Source organism: Chiroxiphia lanceolata, chromosome 1 (assembly GCF_009829145.1).
Source record: "Chiroxiphia lanceolata isolate bChiLan1 chromosome 1, bChiLan1.pri, whole genome shotgun sequence".
Classification (NCBI taxonomy): Eukaryota; Metazoa; Chordata; class Aves; order Passeriformes; family Pipridae; genus Chiroxiphia; species Chiroxiphia lanceolata.
Window position 1 is genome coordinate 61,901,972 of NC_045637.1, and position 17,776 is coordinate 61,919,747.

The window sequence follows — 17,776 nt, forward strand, 5'->3', positions numbered from 1 at the left end:
TGAAGGGGCTGAGCAGGATTTTCTGGCTGATATGCATCAGTTACACGTCGCTCTGGGGGGTGGATGTAACAAGAAGTACTTCACTTTTCCCATCGACGGGGCACAGGCTCCAGCCCACTGAATACCGTGAATCAACAGAACAGGAGGCTTTCAGATCTGTTGCAGATGTGTCTAGACAAAGTTGGAAAGGGGAGCAGGACCCAGTAGTCTGGACAGAGGTCTGCGGGAAACTCTCTTTCCCCCATAAAATACTCTGTGGGAGGACTCTGTGCGGACCCACTCGAAAATGTGCAACATGGTTGCAATTTTCCTGCTTGCTGTGGGGATGTATGTCCATTATGCAGATACAAAGACTTAGCTCAGTCCTGCGTGACTTCATTCACCTGAAAGCAAGGGCTGGTGGTGGGTGGCAATGCTCAGCAGACCATGCAGACAGGAATTCACATGGAGGTCTCTCATTAGCATGTTTGGACGATCAAGAGGCCAAAGGAAGTGGGGGGATGGGGGGGCAGACCACAACTTTGTGTTTTGGTTGTTTGAGGTAGATCAGGCCTGATCAAGGTTTTAAGGAAGACAATTTATATATTTTTCTGTTGTAACTCCTTTATGCTGTGTTTCTGTGTATCTCCCACACTCATAAGGGATGCACAAGGCATCTTCATAATGCTGACGGACATCCCATAGGACATCTCCAGCAGGTATCGTCCCCAGGCAAGCCTTCTGTGGGAACACAGGGTGCAAACCTGACTGCTCTCACCTGGGGACCTTGGTCAAAAACCAGAGGTGAATGATCATATTTGAGGTTGGGGAACATGGCAGGTACTGGAGCCATCACTTGGAAAAGCTTTTAGGGGAGAGGTAAGAGACAAGAGTCTGACGCCTGCCATGAGAAATCTGGACAAGATGTGAACTTTAAGTTGCTGATCATTGCTGATCATAACCATGTTCACCATTACTTTTTCCAACTAAACATACTGAAGTGTTGCCACAATTCTACTACACCTTGCCCCTACTGCTCTCTGTATTGACCCTGTGCCAGTTTTTATTCCTTCTTTGTCAGCCGAGCTTGCCCAGTACATTTAGCTTGCATTCATTGTCATCCTGTAACACTTGCTCTCCTTCTAAAAGAGTTTGATACCCAGTTGTTTTTCACTTCTGACATCCTCTAACCACTGTGCAACCATTTCCCCCCTTTTACTTCCCATCACAGTGTTGCTGCTCCACCCTCAAGTTCCTAATTTCTCATGATGTTGCTTTTGCAAAGATTTCCACCTGCTGCTCCAGGATACTTTGTGGGAAAAAGTTACCAGCACTGATCCTCTGCAATGATTCAGGAACAAATTCAGCAACAAATTCAGTCTTCTGGGAGTTCTGGCCAGATGCTTTTTGGGAATGACCAATGAATAGTGCAGTGGTTGTGTCCTGTAGCATGGTGGTCAGGACACACTTGGTATACTGAGGAACAGCTATGGATGCAGACAAAGAGGGCTGGGGACAGAAAGGGGAGTCACCTTTATCTTTTGATATACTACATGAGATAACCCTTCCCACAAGTAATCCTTCTTTGTCCAACCTTGCTGAATTTGTGGTGGTCTGAGATAGCTGCCTTCAGATGAAAAACACTTCACACCCACATCATTTGAAGTTCCAAAGGAGTATGCACAAGCATACCCCCTACCTGCCCTCACATATGTAACTTGAGGGAGCAGGACAAATGAGCCGCCAGTTGCATTTTTTTTCCCCAGAACCTGTTTCAAAATTATCCCCAATGCCTCTTCTGGGCAGATTTTGGGTGCCAATGTTCATGCAGGGTTGGAGGGAGAAGCACATTCCAGTTTCTCAGACTGCTTAGCAACCAGAGCTGGCTGAGCCGCTCTTAAGTGCACACCAAGTGTGTGGATGGCTTGTCTAGTACAGCAGCTCTAGCCTTATTTTTTTCTCCCTCTTTTGTTTTTCAAGAGCATTCCTTGTTTTCTAGTTAAGGCACACAAAAAACTGCTGGAAACTAATTTTTGCTTTCCTGGACAGCTGGAAGTCAGCTATGCTATGCAATGATCAAAGCTACAGGAGGGATCAGAGATCTGAAGAGACAAGTATGACGCTGTTAGCCTACTTTTTGGGAGCCTGACTGTCAGACAAGGTTGGTGATGGACTGGCTTAAAGTCCTGCTGCTGGATAGCCATAAAACCACCTCCCCCAGAGGAGAGCAGAGAGTAGAACCCAGTGCTTTCCATGGGTCTGCAGCATGTGAGATACCTGCTCAGGACAGCCTGTCCCAATATAAGCAACATGATCAAGAAGGCCATCTCCAGGAATGGATTTGGCTTTGTAGACAGAAAGTCAATATGTTTCTAGCTTCCTCATTGGGATCTTCTTGAATCACTAGGTAATCTCTTGCCTCTTTCTTGTTTCTTGGCTCTCAAGTGCCCAGACCTGGCTCCCTGCCACAACCTTCATCTTCCAACATGACAACAGGCTGAGATCCCCCCTGTGTTTGGGGTTCTTAGGAACTGAAGCCATCTCTACCCATGCTACCAGGCAGTAATGCTGAAACCTGCTGGTTACATCAGGACTGCAGTTAAAATGTGGCCCCAGCCCATGTTAATCTCCAGACTCTCCTTGTACCCTCACCTGTACTTGCAAGGCAAATTTGGGGCAAGCTCTGAAGCACAGAAGAGGAGAAAATCTTTCTTTTTACATGTCCAAGCACATTCTGGTTAGTAGTCTCAGACATGGCTGTTCCAGCCCCATACTTGTCAGCCCCATGCTATGAAGCAGACAGCAGGCCTGGAAGGATTGTATTATAAGGGAAAAGACATTACAGGACATGTCAACAACAATCCATGACTGAAAAAGCAGGTCAGGAGCACTCAGGACTTTGGCCTGCCTGGCTGTGACCTCCAGCAGCAGTGTAGAAACAGGGACTGCCTTCCTCCTGCCCAGTAGTTGTTCCACAGGTCATGGTTAAGAAGGGAGAAGTTGCAGGGATGATGGGCATGGTCTGGGGAAAATGGTTGTCAGGTAGGAGAAGGCTGCAACGTCTGAGAGTGGAGGAAAAGAACAAATAATGCCAGACAAAAATCAAGTCCCGTGCATGAATCCTGCAGTGCTGTGCACCTGTGTTCCTGTATGTCCCTAACATGGCAGTTTCACGATAGACACCCAGGAGGAGGCTCTGGGGCACAAGCTCCAGGCAATTTCCACCCTCAGTTACACTAATGTAACACCAGACCTGCCCTGAAATCATTCCTAGATACACAGCAGCATGGGTGACCCAGTGAGGTCCTTGGTGCAGTCAGAGACCACGCTCCTCTTTCCTTCTCCTAGTCCGTGGTTCTGCACAGAGGATTGCAGCACTGAGAAATGATTTTAATTCCCTTTCTGCCCCCAAGATACTGTCACTTCCCTCTTCTCATCAGCACATATTTCTGTGGCTTAAATATAGCAAATATAAAACAAGTGCAGCACACACAAAATGCCATTCGGGGGAGCGCAATGAACATGCTGCCTCTGTAATGTAATGAGCCCCAAGTGCATCTGCCAAGTATTTGGACTGAGATTCCAAAGGAGAGAGGGTGGTCCACAACACGGAGAAGCTCACGACTAAACCCTGAGACCAGTACGTCCACTCATGTCTTGAGGGAATACAGGTTGCTTGTTGGTTCAGCCTGCCTTCACCTGGAGGTGTTTAACCCCTTGGAGAAATCTTTTCCTCTAAAAAAGGTGAAGAGCAGCTTTTCATACCATGTCACTGGGGCTATGAGTAGATTTGAATTAAAAGAATTTACAAACAATATGTAATGTAAAACAAATAAGAAGTGTTTCTTTAGGGGTGTGGTCTAGCTTTGCAGCTAAAGTTAAATGACACCAGAGAAAGCTAGCCAGTTTTTGAACATCTGACCCTGGGAACTATTTTTGGTGCAGTGATTTTTGAAGTGATTAATGACAAAAACTTGGCACTAATCAGGGGCTGGTGTTGCTGATTAAGCTAACTCTTCCTTGGCTCACAACAGGCATCAGGAATAGAGTGGGCAGGAAGCTCCCCAGAGTGCCAGAAGAGGCAGAGCACATCAGGACCTCCCGAGCTGCTTGCTTTTTAACAGGGAAATTAAAAAAAAAGCTACAGACGTCCAACTCCAGAGCTGAGCTCAGCAGTGCTGGAGTGCTCTGCTCCTCCTGTGGCTTCATTTTTCTTTGAGAATATTTTTATATGGATTCTTTTCAACATTCCCACCCCTCTCAAAAAAAAAAAAAAAGTGCTAGTGTGGCACTCCTTGCATGTGTTTGTAGGAGGATCTCAGAAATGCTATCTAGTTTCAAATCTATCTACATCTATAAAATCTCTCTTTTCTCCAAGACATTCAAGAAAAGCAAGTATGTTAGTTCAGTGTGAAGGCCCAATCCTTCATTCCTCATGTAAGCCTAAGTTCCTGGATCATTCAATTTATAAATTGGACAGATTCTGCACATGACACTCCAGAACTCACAGGTTCCCCAGAAGAAGCAGGCTATGTTCGCTCTGCTCTTTACATTACCAGCATTAAGAAACCACAGTGACCTCTGGTCTGCTGGTGATGTTCAAGGCAGAAAAAAGTCTTATTTGCTCGGTGCTATCTCTGTTAGCTCTGTGCCATTACCTGGGCCCTGTCCTTACATTTTCTTCTTCCTGGTTGCATGAGAAAATGCAGTGAGTGGGACTTCAAAACTTTCAGGAGCTCTCAATTGGCAAACTGCACTTCTACACAGTCACAACCACCCTGCTAAAATGAACACGGTGTCAAGTAAGTTACATCCACGTTCACAACAGAGCCCTTCCACTGCCCTGAGCTACCATGTAGTGAGAAGGATGTGAGCAAAGCTCCATTTATGCTGTAGAGCCTGAACACTGGTCAGCCTTGCTAGCCACTGGCATCTTAATCACAAACTTCAGAGAGCCATAGGGCTAATATGTGAGATTTTATAAGCTCATCTCCCTGAGGTCCTGCAGGAGTCCCCGAAAACTTAATGTCTATGTCAATGAAAATAAAGTCACAGAGCTTTTAGCCATCCCACTGACCTCCCCAAGAAAGGCTATCCCTCTCTCCTCTGCCACAGGTGGTTGTGACACCTCTCCAGGAAAGCTCTGGATTGCTGCTTGGCTGCTGCCATACCTGAACCATAGGCACACTCCTCAGGGGACACCAGAGGGCTTTTCACTCTGGTATTGCACAAAAGCTCATCATTGCGTGTGACTTCCCCTGGGGTTGGGCACGGGGTGGGCAGGAAGGCAGGGCTGGCCCGGGAAGCAGCCTGGTGTGATGAAAGGAGAGCTGTTGCAAGCTCTCGTGTGCAGTGCTATAGGCACTTCAAAGAGCTTTGAGTTTTGGGGGCAGTTTTGGGTTTTGCTTCCCAGGGTGGTCATTGCACCTGGGATTATGAAATTAAGCATTTATTGGGATGGGCTACTTTGAGTGTATTTTCCTCTCTGAAAGATGGGTTGTGACTAATTTTAGGCAGGCTTATGCAATTCTGTGACATAGGCAGTAAAGGCCAGGGGTTTCCCCAAAATACCCCTTTATTTTCTCACTCTTTGTGGCTTCCTTTCTTTCTACCTCACTTTTTATCTTTCTATCTTTTTACCAACCATTTGAACTCTAGGTATCATTTCCAAGCTCTGGGTCTCTTAACTTTCCAATTCCCAGACTGCCCACAATTAAACCAGAGTAAGCCAATGTCAGCCTTTGGAAGTTATGCAGAGTTAAGCCTATTATGCTCAGGATTTACATAGTGGTTTTTCTTCACCTGTTTTCCAGTTGCCAAAGACACAGGAATACCAGTGACTCTTCACAGCATAAACCCCTACTTCAAACTATTTCTCCACTCTTGGATGCCAGATCAAGAACATACTGCTTAAAATTCTGTGAGGCCTGACAACACCCCTCACCCTCACAAGCAACGCTGAAATATATATATTTCCCTACTGTTGGGAAATCTTCCCACCACTAACTTTTTAGTGTCTCTGCGACATTGTCAAGTGCTTGACTGCTCTTTTCTCTCTCTTTCTCTCTAATATATGCTCTCAGACTGTTTTCACTCCTTGTCTTTTAACTCTGCACTTCCTGACCCAGTTGTTAGTGCCTGTCACACCCTTGGTACACCAACCACAAGTCTTTGGTTTTAGCATCCCGGCAGGCGGAAGCTCATTTCACAGGCAGCTGAGCTGTGCCTCGAATTATTAAAGGGGTGAAGTTGTTTACGCCACCTGCTCATGTTAGCCAAGCCACATTTATTTTGTGAATTTAATGACGGGACTGAGCGACAAAAAGCTTGTGTTTCACAGAGCTTTGTAAATACACTATGTAAAAACAGGAGGGGAAAAATGGGTGAAAAAGAAGGCAATTTTGCTTCAGACTTTAGTAAGACACTTGTTTTGCAAGCTTAGAAGATGCCCCAAGCACACCTGATCAGTGGTTTCTCTCTGGCTTGTACATACCTTCCTCTTTTCTCTGAGGGCTGCTTAAATGCCACTTGTTTATTTGACCTGTTTTTTCCCCTCACTGTTGTTATTATTAGCGATCTAGAAATATTGTCAACAGATATGAACCAAAAATATTGTCTTCAAGAAACAGAGAAGGAAACACCAAGAAGATCAAAGATCTTTAATTAAAAAATAGAGAGAGAACAAAGCAGAAAGTGTCTCTCATTTCAATCTTTTTTTTTTTTTATTTCAGGCCTCATGGACTCAAAATTTCCTGCTTCATATGTGGAGCAGGATGCCCTGTTAAAAATAGCCCTCCAGCTGCCCAGGACAGCTGGAAGTGCCGACGGGTCGGAGCACTGTGGGTGGGTCAGTGTGGGGGTGCCTAGGGTGGGGATGGGTGTCTTGCACTGACTCCTCCAACCAAAAAAAGCTCTCTCCTCAGTTCGCATAACTCTGTGTCCACTCATGGATCACAACCAAAAAGAAGCAGCTGCAAGGAGCAGGTGAGCGGAGCATTCAGTGTAAACAGGAATAAGAAAAAATGCTCTGTAAATGAGCACCTTCTTTTCCTTGATGGCCTTGTACTGTGTGTTAAATAAGTCTGATCATGCTCTTGGAGAAAGGTGCTTCAATCTGAGTTTATAGGCCAAATATCTCTACAGTCTATCTATCTGGATGAAGCAGACACTGTTGCCTTGGTGATGGGACTTATCCTCTGAGCTGCAGCAAGTACAGCACACGTGTTCTCCATGTTCAGGAACGTGAGATAAGCCGAAAGGACAAGTAGGGCTGGTGGGACCTGTAAATGTTTTCAGGACACTGATCCACTTTCTCCCAGCAGTCAGAAAGGAGAAGCTCCCATGCTTGATACGTTGCAAGGTTGCTCATCCTTACAACAGCCTTCTGAGATATTAGGCACTTGTATGCTGGATAAAAAGTAGTCTCTTTTGGGGATGAAAACACAGGAAAAACTGTATCTCTGTATATCTCTGAGGTAGGCATCTGCTGGAATACCCATAATGATATGCACACATGAACATTCTTGGAAGACATGATTCGTTTATAGCTGCACTAGTTTGATGTGCTCTGTGGGGAGGGGTCATGCCTGATGGGGCTCATGAAAGCAAAGCTAGATAAGGCATGGAAAGAAACCTGGTCCCATGGGTCACAGACAAGCTGTGACATGGATGTCCCTGCGTGACATTTTGACAAGTCACTGCAGTTGTATGCCCAAGAGAAGTATAGTGTCTTGTATTGCTTTAGGGGAAAAGTGGCTTAACCTGAATTGTTGCTGAACAAAGAATATGTCTCAACTCTAAGTCAACATCCAAGGCTTTATCCTCATTTTTCTCCAATACCTCTAACCTCATTATGTGCAGGCAGTGCATACAACCATGTACAGCAGCTATCTTTCGTTTCAGCTAAACCTCAATGCTGATCCCAAACCCCAGAGCTAGAACTCCTTTCTCTCCTATAGGAGCAGGCAGGCTTTACAAGGATGTAAAGGCATCTGGCACATTTTTAAAGCACACCTTAAAAGTTTGATGCAGTTACTGTTATGCTGGGAGCCTTGATGGACAGCAGTGCTGGAATGTATCTCTATGCCATAACAGCACATCAGTCCTGGGCAAGGAAAGTGCCCTGTGACTGAGACTGTGCAGCACATCATTTAAAGTGGGGCTCAGGTCTACTGAACTAGAGCACGGGCCTTCTTACTGAACACAAGGAAAAGGACAGTTTTGGGTTTTTCTGCCACAGCTTGAAAACATGCATGGGATTTTGCATCAGCTATGGTCTGCGAGGCCGGTCATGGTTACCCCAGCTGCAACCAGAGGGCACATAACGGAGGTGAGAAGTAGAGATGTGAAGAGAGATCAGTGTAGAGCAGGTGCATGAAAAGATCTGTGATAAAACATAGCCTAATTTCTACTTTTCCTGTTCATTCTCGGTTTGAATATGTTGATCACTGCTAACGAGATACTTGGACCCATATGCTTGCTGTGTTTGCTGAGTGTTTGCAAATTCTGTGCATAAATGTGGCTCCTTGACCCAGGAGATCCTGCTGTGCCAAGCCTCTAGTCCCAGTCAGAGGCTGTGCTGGGGTGACGGCATCATGCCTCAGTGTGAGTCCTCAGCTCTCCTCCTGTGGAAACCAGAATCTGCCAAGAGAGCTGACTCGTGCCCAAATCTCCCTCCCTCTCTGGGCCTGGGAGCCACAGGAGCATTCCTGGCTCCTCATCTTAGACAGAGCCAGGGAAAATCCATGCCTGTTTGGCTACAGTGATGAGGGGAAACCTCCTGCTAGAGAAAGGGATTTCTTTTTAATGAAATATAACTTCAGAATCTAAAGGCACTTAGAGTCACTAAAATTTAAACAACATTTTTCCCAGAGTAGGTGTTTTGACCTAAGAAAAATGTAAGACTAACTGAAGACACTTGTCTTGAATTAACATAGTGAGTAAGGCCTTAAAAGAAACAACACCTATCACTGACTGTGCTTTCAAGAGGCTAAAAGAGTTTCTTCTCAAAACTTTTGCATACTACAGCTGTGCCCTGGTTGCAGAGGAGAGGGAGTTGTGCTTCACTGAACCTAAGCACAGTCACTTGCAAAGCCTCTGCAGACCCTTTGAAGGAGAGAGCACAATGTCAGTGCAAGGCTGTTATTAGAAAACAAGAGAGTTAGCTAACAAAGTTTCTTTGAGGACAAATGTTTCAAAGCCTTGAATACCTGTTGCAAGAGTCAACTTGATTTTTTCTGAAAATAGTTCTACAATACTTGGTCACACCCAGCCCTGTGACTTGCCATTTCAATGTATAATAGGGAAAAATTATGCTTACTGGCTCATAAGTATATGAAAATGTTGGAATTATCAATTACGCTGAAGAAAATACAGAAGTTTTCAACAAATGTTTTGGTTTGCATGTGGGAAAATATCAGTGCCAGCTTACAGTCTATATCAATGGGAAAACATTTCCCCCTTTATCTTTCCCAAAGGAGAATTTTAAACTGTAGTTTTGAGAAGAGTTATTCAAGGAACTTCTTGTTGATTTCTCAAAAAACTTGAAACACTAGAGGAATTCCAGAGAGCTATGAGTTAATGTTGTGTCACTAATGATGTGATAGCCTGGCAGTGGTCCTGGCCTTCTTATGGAGTACCTGATGTAAGAGTCATATAAGCAGAATTAAAGGAGATGGAATACAATCAGTTGCACTAGTTAAAATTTTCGAGAAAATAATTGCATTGATAGTGTATTTGGATTTCTGTAAGAAATAAGACTTGGTACTGCATGAGATCTTGATAGATGTAACACGGCTGAGAAACCATCAGGGATGCCAGTTTCTAGTGAGGACATACAGAGATTGGTTCTTCCCTATGGGATTGACTCTTTTCACTTCAGTGACCTGAAAGGGAATTTTAAACAGTGATTGACTGAATATGTAGATGGCATGATGTCTGGAGAAGTGGTAAATCACTCCAAGAACAGGCTACTTAAGGAAGTGAGATGATTCGTCTGGCTCTAGTATGGGCATAGCTGGGGGTAAAGGAGATAAGCCATAGTTATAGCATTGACTATGTCCTGAGAAATTTGACTCTGAAAGACTTGGAGATTATAGAGAAAAATCTGGTGAAGAACAGACCCTCACATGATGCTGGCACCTGAAAAGACTTAAGCAGACCCTTGAACTGATCCTGAGATATATATGTTTATAAAGTATGAGTGAACAGATCACATAAATTCTGGATTTGTCCCTGATCTAACAGTTTGGGAGCACTAGGCTCCATGCTGGTGTCCACCAAGGAACTGATCTCAAGAACATGAAAATGCTTAAAAGATTAAAACTTTATAAGGAAACTGTCATGATAACAGTCTGCTCGGCAAAGGATAGGAGTGGTCTGAATACATTCTGTAGATAGTAAATGAGATGTTTATATTCACAAAAAACAGTGCGATCTTAGCTCTCCCCAGACAAGAAGGAAAACTAACTTCAAAAGACTAGACCAATCAGTGCTAGAAGAAATAAGATGCAGTTGTCTTTAACTGTGACAGTAGCTAAGCATTGGGACAAGTTCAAAAGGTGGACAGAGATCTGCCATCACCGTTTTCCAAACCAATCTGGATGTGGAAAATAATAAAAAATAGCGTATGCTCTAAGAGCTGTGGTCTGCACTGAGCTGGGAGTTCAACATCTGACAAACGCCTCCATCTGGCCTGAAAACCTGTGACTAAGTTTTGGCTGGCGCCTGGGTTTCTGCAGCATGAGCAGGCGAGGGCTGCCCTGTGAGTGAAACAGGCATTGCTCCTCCCTGCTCGGATCCCACCCAGCCCGGGGGAGAGAGCTGGGTTGTCCAGGGTCAACAGCGCTCCCGAAATAGGAGCCAAAAAGTTAATGTTTCCCTGCTAACCTGTTTAAAAAAAAGGAGAGGGTGGTGAAGGGGAAGGCCATCACTGTGCCTGTGTTGTTTGGGCTCTCTGGCTGGCAGATTTGGGAGCCAACAGACCTTCTGTCTGAGAGAGAAGCTGGGGTACATTTTTTCCCAGTTACATGTAGGTGAGTTGAAGAGGCTGTCACCAACTCATAGCCTCGTAGGATAACTCAGGTGGGAAGGGACCTCAGGAGGTCATCTGTTCCAACCTTCTGTTCCAAGCAGGGTCATGGAGAGGTTTTTAAAATGTTCTTGCCTTTGAAAAGCAGGATCAGCCTCTAGCTATTGCAGGATCAGCCCTGCCAGAAACAACTTAGCTGAGAGGCTGGAAAGGATTTTTTAAATGGTGTATCATTCCCTTCAGATAACACAATATATGTGTCAAATAACTTGAACACATTTCTCTCCTTCCTTCCTACATTTCTAATTAAGAACATAGGCTAAAGGTTTCAGAAACAGCAATGAAGCCTAAATCCCACTGGCTCTTCAGAGCACTTGAAAATGTCCATATCAAGTAAGAGCATGTGGATGATTATCCTGGGAAGCAGTATCCACCTGTGTTGAGTGCAGAATGCAGGGAATGTAACAGGGTACTTTCAGTGCTAGCTGATTTGCCCAATGGCATCAGGTGTTCCCTGGACTATCAGCACTTTTTCCATAATGCAAATGCTCTGCCCTCTTCTTTTTGCAAATTCATTGCCCTTCTGAGCCCAGACTGGGACACAGGGTGAAGAGTGGGGGCATATAGACGTGAGAAATGTATTTGAGTACAGACAGTACATCATTGAAACTGCTTTCTTTTCAGAGTTGGTGCCTTTCACTGGGGCTCAGATAACTTGATTTGGCACTATTCACTGCTAAGTTTTCCATACCAACCGCAGCTGAGCTTTGTTTAAATGAGGCTTGCTGAAGCTGTGTTGAAAGTGAGTTTAAAGGTTCACAGTCTTTGGAGTGGATCCAGGCAGCTTTTTGTGCCTTCAACTCCCTTGGAAACTGTGGAGGGCTGGGGGCCGGGAGAAGATTTGCATGAGCAAGTTCTCCTCCTGGCCCCTGCTCAAGTGCAAAGCAGTGAGCAGGGGCAGAAATTAGACACCGTGGGCCAGATTCTTTCTCCTTCTTTGAGTCCTCTTACCTGCATCTTGCAATTTTGACCTGGTAGCACTGAGTACACATGTAAATGGCGGCACAGGATGCAAGCAGTGAGGAATCGAGCACCAGTAGAAGCAGTTTTAGGGATAAGAAATTATGACACTGGCTTAGTACCCCAGGTTGTGGCAGTCGGAGAGGAGGACACTAATTCTGCTCAAATAATTTAAGTAGCAAATCACCTTTAGCCCCTGCAAAGAGCTCCTACTACTTTAATGACAGCTGCACCTGTGGTGTCAAATGCCCAACGTGCTGCTTTGCACAGTGCAGCCACTGTAGAAAACACACTGGGTGTCCCCCCAGCTTTCTTCTGCAGTAACTTCCTTTTTGAGGAAAAGTATTTTTATTGTATCTGTAGTCCCTTTGTTCTCCATTCTCTCAGGAGAAAAAGAAAGTCTGGTCACCCTGTGACCTTGGAGCCCGTAGACAACTTCAGATTTACTCAAGAAATACCACCCAGGCTAGAAACCGGCCTCTAGTCTGAGTAGGAGAAGGATTAGTTTAATAAAAGATGACTTTACCTTCCTCAAAGGCATCATCTTCTTCTCCGAGTGCAGTCAAATCTTGGGCGTGCTGCATCGTGGAAAGGACACAGCTCAGGGAGTAGCCAGAGCTGAGTGCTTGAACTGGTTCCTACACTGCAGCTCAACTATTTCCTTTTACCAGCTGCCTAAACATTTTAGTGGTAACAGCTTCCGCATCTGCACTTACGAAAACAATCTCATTCATACAAACAACGCCTCTTGTTTTTACAGCCAGCCTTAGAGATGAGTTTTGAGGTTGAGTGTCTTTACTGTTGAGAGAGAAGTTGATTTTGAGAGCAGTGACAGGCAGGACAGGCTTAAAACGCACCCTGCCCTGTTGCTGAATGCTGTAGCAGTGAAGCCCTGTCAGCCTGTGTAAGGGTTTTGCATATGAATGTGAATGTTTTCTGGTGGTAGAGATAGAGCCAGGGAACCACTAACCGTGCTGGGTCTGCAGAGCAACTCGTTTTCACCCCAGGGACAGTGTGACAACAGGAAACCCCCCATCTTTCTCAGTGCCATGTGTTCAGGGGACTAACTTTTTATTTAGCACAGCAGCAGTGACAACATGTTCTCACCCACACTGGGGTGACCCAGGGCAATGGACATCTGGACAAGCTGGAAAGCCAAGGTGATGGCAATTGTCCCTTGGGCAGATGCCTTAGCAGGGACATGATTCTCGCAGTTAGACTTATCAGTCTGTGGTGCATTACCAAACCAAGAGACCTTCCTGATCAGGTGTACAACAGAACAACATCAAAGTAAAACTCACTGTCTGCCAATAATAGGTATATAATTTGAGTGTCTCTGTCACTACTAATTTGTCATCACACTGGTCCATTCAGTTACTGTGTTTCCTGACCTTTATATATCAAGTTGACTCCTTTGTGTCAGGTCTCTCAGTTTATGAGAGGACCTTCTCTACAAACTTAATCCAAACTCTCACAAAAATACATTTGGCCTTCAGGTGTAATGTCTGAGCCTTGCATAGCCCTGCTGTCTCCATCAGTCCACTCAAGGATATTTCATGTGTATGTCTGTCCACATATAGCTGTGGAGCGTAGCACAAATAGTCCCCTCATATTGCTGCTACCAGAAGTTAGAATGTAATGACAGTAAACCTCTACTAAGCTGTGATTAGTCAGTCTAGTAATTGCATGTGTCGCCACACCCTTGGAAGTGAGACTCCCAGCACAGCAGTCATGTTCACTGCAGCTTCCGGATGATGAATCACAAGCAGATATCATGAGCTCATCTCTAGTTATTATATTGGGTTTTTTCATAGCTCTAGCAGTGGGTTTCTGCAAGGCAGCGCACAAGTTGAACTTCTCCTGATGGAGAAGACAAGAGAAAAGATGGGACAAGTCCATTTGGAGCACCTAACCTAACCTCAGCCCAGGTCATGTTCATTAGCAAATCCTGTGGCAGCACTTTGATCATCACAGGAAAGTGAAAATCCTCTTACCAATTCAAGCACAGCCTTCTTCTGGATGCAAGGTCCCTGGAAAGTGGTGCTGCAACCCATGGATCTTGTGCCTCCCCCTCACTGTCACATCAGGTGCCTTGGCTGCACAACCTGGGAGTTGCTGCCTTGCCAGGGTAGGAAAGCTGTATTTTCCTAGGTGAATGTGGTAGAAGCCAAGAGCATCCTAGGGCTTCTGTTTGGTAGGGCAGTATGGTTTAACTGCCCAGTTGTTTCTCTGCCTCATCAGTAAGACTTCTTGAGGAACTCTGTTTTTAGGAGGGTCCCCGTGGTCTTTGCTTTGCTTTAAAATTACCCTTGGCTATTTCCCCACAGAGTAAAGATGACAGTTTGGCCCAATAGGTAAGGGAGAGGTCTTGTTTCTGGTCCCACTGGACAGGCTTGGGGAAGTCACTTCTTCTTTCTAGACTTCCCCCCTCACTCTTTTTCCTGCTCTGCTTATTTGAAGTGATTTCTTCAGGTAAGGATCATCTCTAATTAGAGCTGCTCCCTATTGTGCTCATGGGAGTATCCCTCTGCCTCAGTAAGGCCGTCCTGCCACGGTGCTGAGTAGATGGAGACAGTCATAAAAAGAGAGAAACTGCATTATGGGTTGATGAAGGGAAGCAGAAAAAAATGAGAGAGGCGTGAGAAGAGATGGAGACATGAAAGCTGCAGAGGAAAAGAATTAATCCAGAGGGAGGGGATGCCAGCACAGGAGGTCAGCACCTCTCCAGACGCTGCCTTCCAGGTTCAGAGCTGGGAACTGCTGAGCTTGCAAAGCCTTGTGGGGCCAGCACGTGAAATGGATGCTGGGGGTGAAGGAAAGGAGAAGTGCTGAAGGAAAGACAGTCACAGGGTGTATCTTGCCTTAAAGCTTCCCGGCAAAAGCCACTCCCAGCAATGGGCAGCCACTGCCGTATGGTTTCCTAGAAACAGCAGGAGGTGGTTGGCAGAAATTTTGAGCCCCTGTAAAATCAAGGGCTAAACTGCTCTGGGGTGCTGTGGAGCACGTCAGTCTCTGAGGACTGGGGTGAGCCAGAAGAGGCTCCTGGTCTGCTGAGAAAGATTTTTGGGCTTGATTTGGATAAGTTGCAAGATGAATGATGCTACAAATACAGATGTGAGCACTCAAACCAGACAGACAGCCTATTAGGAAGAATCACAGAGAAAATACCCCGCAACAGCAATGCTAACTTTCTTGTGCTGTCCTGCGATTGAAGCTTATTTGCAAACTGAGCATGGGAAGTTTTAGCCATTTACTGCTTCCTGCATAAAAGTGAAGGAGCAAGCCACACTGTCCTGGTTATTGTGGCAGCTCCCTTTTGTGCTGCATTTCCCTGGGACTTAAAGTTATTTCCTTACCCACTGTTTTCAGTCAGCCTCTCCTGATGCCTGTTACCTTGACAGCCCTTTTTCTTTTATTTTCAGGAATTAAAAGGCATCAAAAGCTGTCCTCTCTCCCGAAAACAACTGTCACCAGAATGAACACACCAGTCAGGCTGGTGATGAATGGTAATGACTCAGCCTCCATTGCAGATGCACAAAGAGGAGTCTCTTTGATTCGTTCCTGTTTGCCACGTCGTCCCTTGACGGCAGCCTTACCTACATTGCTCGCAGCATGTGATGTTCCTCCAGAAACCTGTCCCCCAGGGAGCACGATGCTCTTTCCCTCAAGACAATAATTTAACATGGACAAAACCACTCCTCACATGGGTACCCAGGCCCCCCTTCTCCTTGCTCCATGTTTGCCTTTGGGGCAGCATAATTTTGCCCTGGAAGTCCGTGTGCCCATGCCTTTGCTGCTTACTGATCTTAACCATCCAGCCTAACAAAGTGCCTTCCTCCTTGCTTTGTTTTGTAGCATCTCTGGGGGTTTTTTTCTCTGTCTCCAGAAGAAGCCCCTGACATTAGCTCAGTTGGTTAGAGCATGGTGCTAATACCATCAAGGTCATGGGTTTAATCCCCATACAGGCCATTCACTTAGGAGTTGGACTCGATGATCCTTGGGTGTTCCTTCCAACTCAGAATGTTCCGTGAAACAAACAAAGCCATATTTTTGCATCAAAATGTATTTTTTTTCTTATTGAGCTTTTTGTTCTAAAACACAGTAATTTTTCCTTTTGCCCGTTGGCTAATGAAGCCCCACTTCAGAGCAAAAAAAGCCCCTAATCAGTTTTGCATCCACTGCAGAGCTCTCACGTGCGTATTTTTCATGTAACCACATCTGATGCTGCTCTCGGAAAAAGCCACCACCCATCCTCTCATAACCTGTCAACAAAAAGTGGGGTAGCCTGGGGAAATGTTAAAAACAAGGGTGGATCAAGCAAGAGGAGATAACTTTCAGAGCAGCTTCTTTAAATTACTCTAACCTTACTCTTCTTCCCCTGCAACTTACTTTATTAGAATGTCTGATCCAGTAGAAAAGTCAAGTGTTCTGATGTTTTATCTTCAGATACAGGGCATTCCTAATGAAAAAGAAGTGTAAAAAATTGTGCCATTTCAAAATGTTGGATGGGGTTGTTTTAATTCATCCCTACCCTAAATTACCATCATCTCCACAAGCAGCAGGAGAGACAAGCTGACCATTTTCTGCCCTGCTGTGCTGGTGCATCAGGGAGATGTCCGAAACTGTTTTGCCCTATTCAGATCTCCTTCTGTTCCAGTGCAAGAAGGATTCTCAAGATACGGAAAGTTGCGTGTCAGAGGGGGTAGTCAGTCCCTTGCGTTGTTCTGGGGCTATTTTGATGGTGGAGATTCCATTTGGGGGGATAATCTACATGGAAAACAAGAAGGAAAAAAAAAAAAAGGTAAAGGAAGGGCAGATGACCCTGAGGTGGAGATAGTATGAAAGAGAACCTAGGAAAAGGTGGTTGACGCTGATCAGTTTGGGAAAGTGAGTGTTCACATGGATTTGGACTAGTTGTAAAAGTTTTGCTCTAGATATTGCTGCAGTTTCAGTCCTCCTGCAAAACATGCTCCGCAGAAACCTGGAGAATGGAATTACAATAACTCTTCTAGTTGTTAACTCATTTGCAAGTTACAGAAACTCCAGGGACTTAGATTATGTTTAGATAGTCTGTGTCAGTCTCTGACTGAGCTTAGTGTAATTTTTTCTTTCCAACTCTTGAAACTTTTGCCAAAAAGTTAAACAGTTTTGTTGTTGATTTTTTTTTTAATAGAGATATTCAGTTCTAGAGAAAACTTGGGACAAATTCTCTCTTTTACTGTCCAGAAGGAGAGTCAGCAGGCCAGGCCAGTAGAAGACATGACTCACTCCACACAGCTTCACAGCCATTAGGAGCCCTGTGCACAAATCTTCACAAGGCTATAAAATACACACCATGTATTTTGGAGAGCTAAAAAGAAGGAAAGAGAGGACAGCATTTTCTGAGGACCCCTGTATTACATTAGACAGTGGAGATGAAGTAGTGTAGGAGCTGGCCTGTGGGAAAACTGCACTCTTGTGCCAGGCAGGTTGCAGTGCCAGTTTGGGATGTAGCTCGATACACCTGAGCTATTCAAAAGGCATGATGGCTAAAGAACCACAGGGTGCTTCCCCAGCCCAGCTCTTGTCCACATCCATCTTGGACACCTTGGTTTAGGGGCCTGGGGAGAGCTCTGCACACAGCATTGTACTCAATTCCCCAGCACACACACACATTGCAGGAACCACAGCACATGTTGTTGATGCCCTACTGATCTCTTTTCATGTTCCCTGCCACAGTTATGAGCAGTGAATCCATTGTATGCCCTA

General features: G+C 45.2%; 1 protein-coding gene across 1 annotated transcript in view; it reads right to left on the reverse strand.

Moving 5' to 3' along the window:
* Nucleotides 1-12,732, reverse strand: part of RIPOR2 (RHO family interacting cell polarization regulator 2) — a 68,040-nt gene extending 55,308 nt beyond the window's left edge. The window contains exon 1 of the mRNA XM_032676284.1: nt 12,555-12,732. Within this exon, the coding sequence (XP_032532175.1) occupies nt 12,555-12,612 (58 nt within the window). The 5' untranslated portion in view covers nt 12,613-12,732. The remainder of the gene's footprint in view (nt 1-12,554) is intronic.
* Between the last annotated feature and the right edge of the window lie 5,044 nt (nt 12,733-17,776).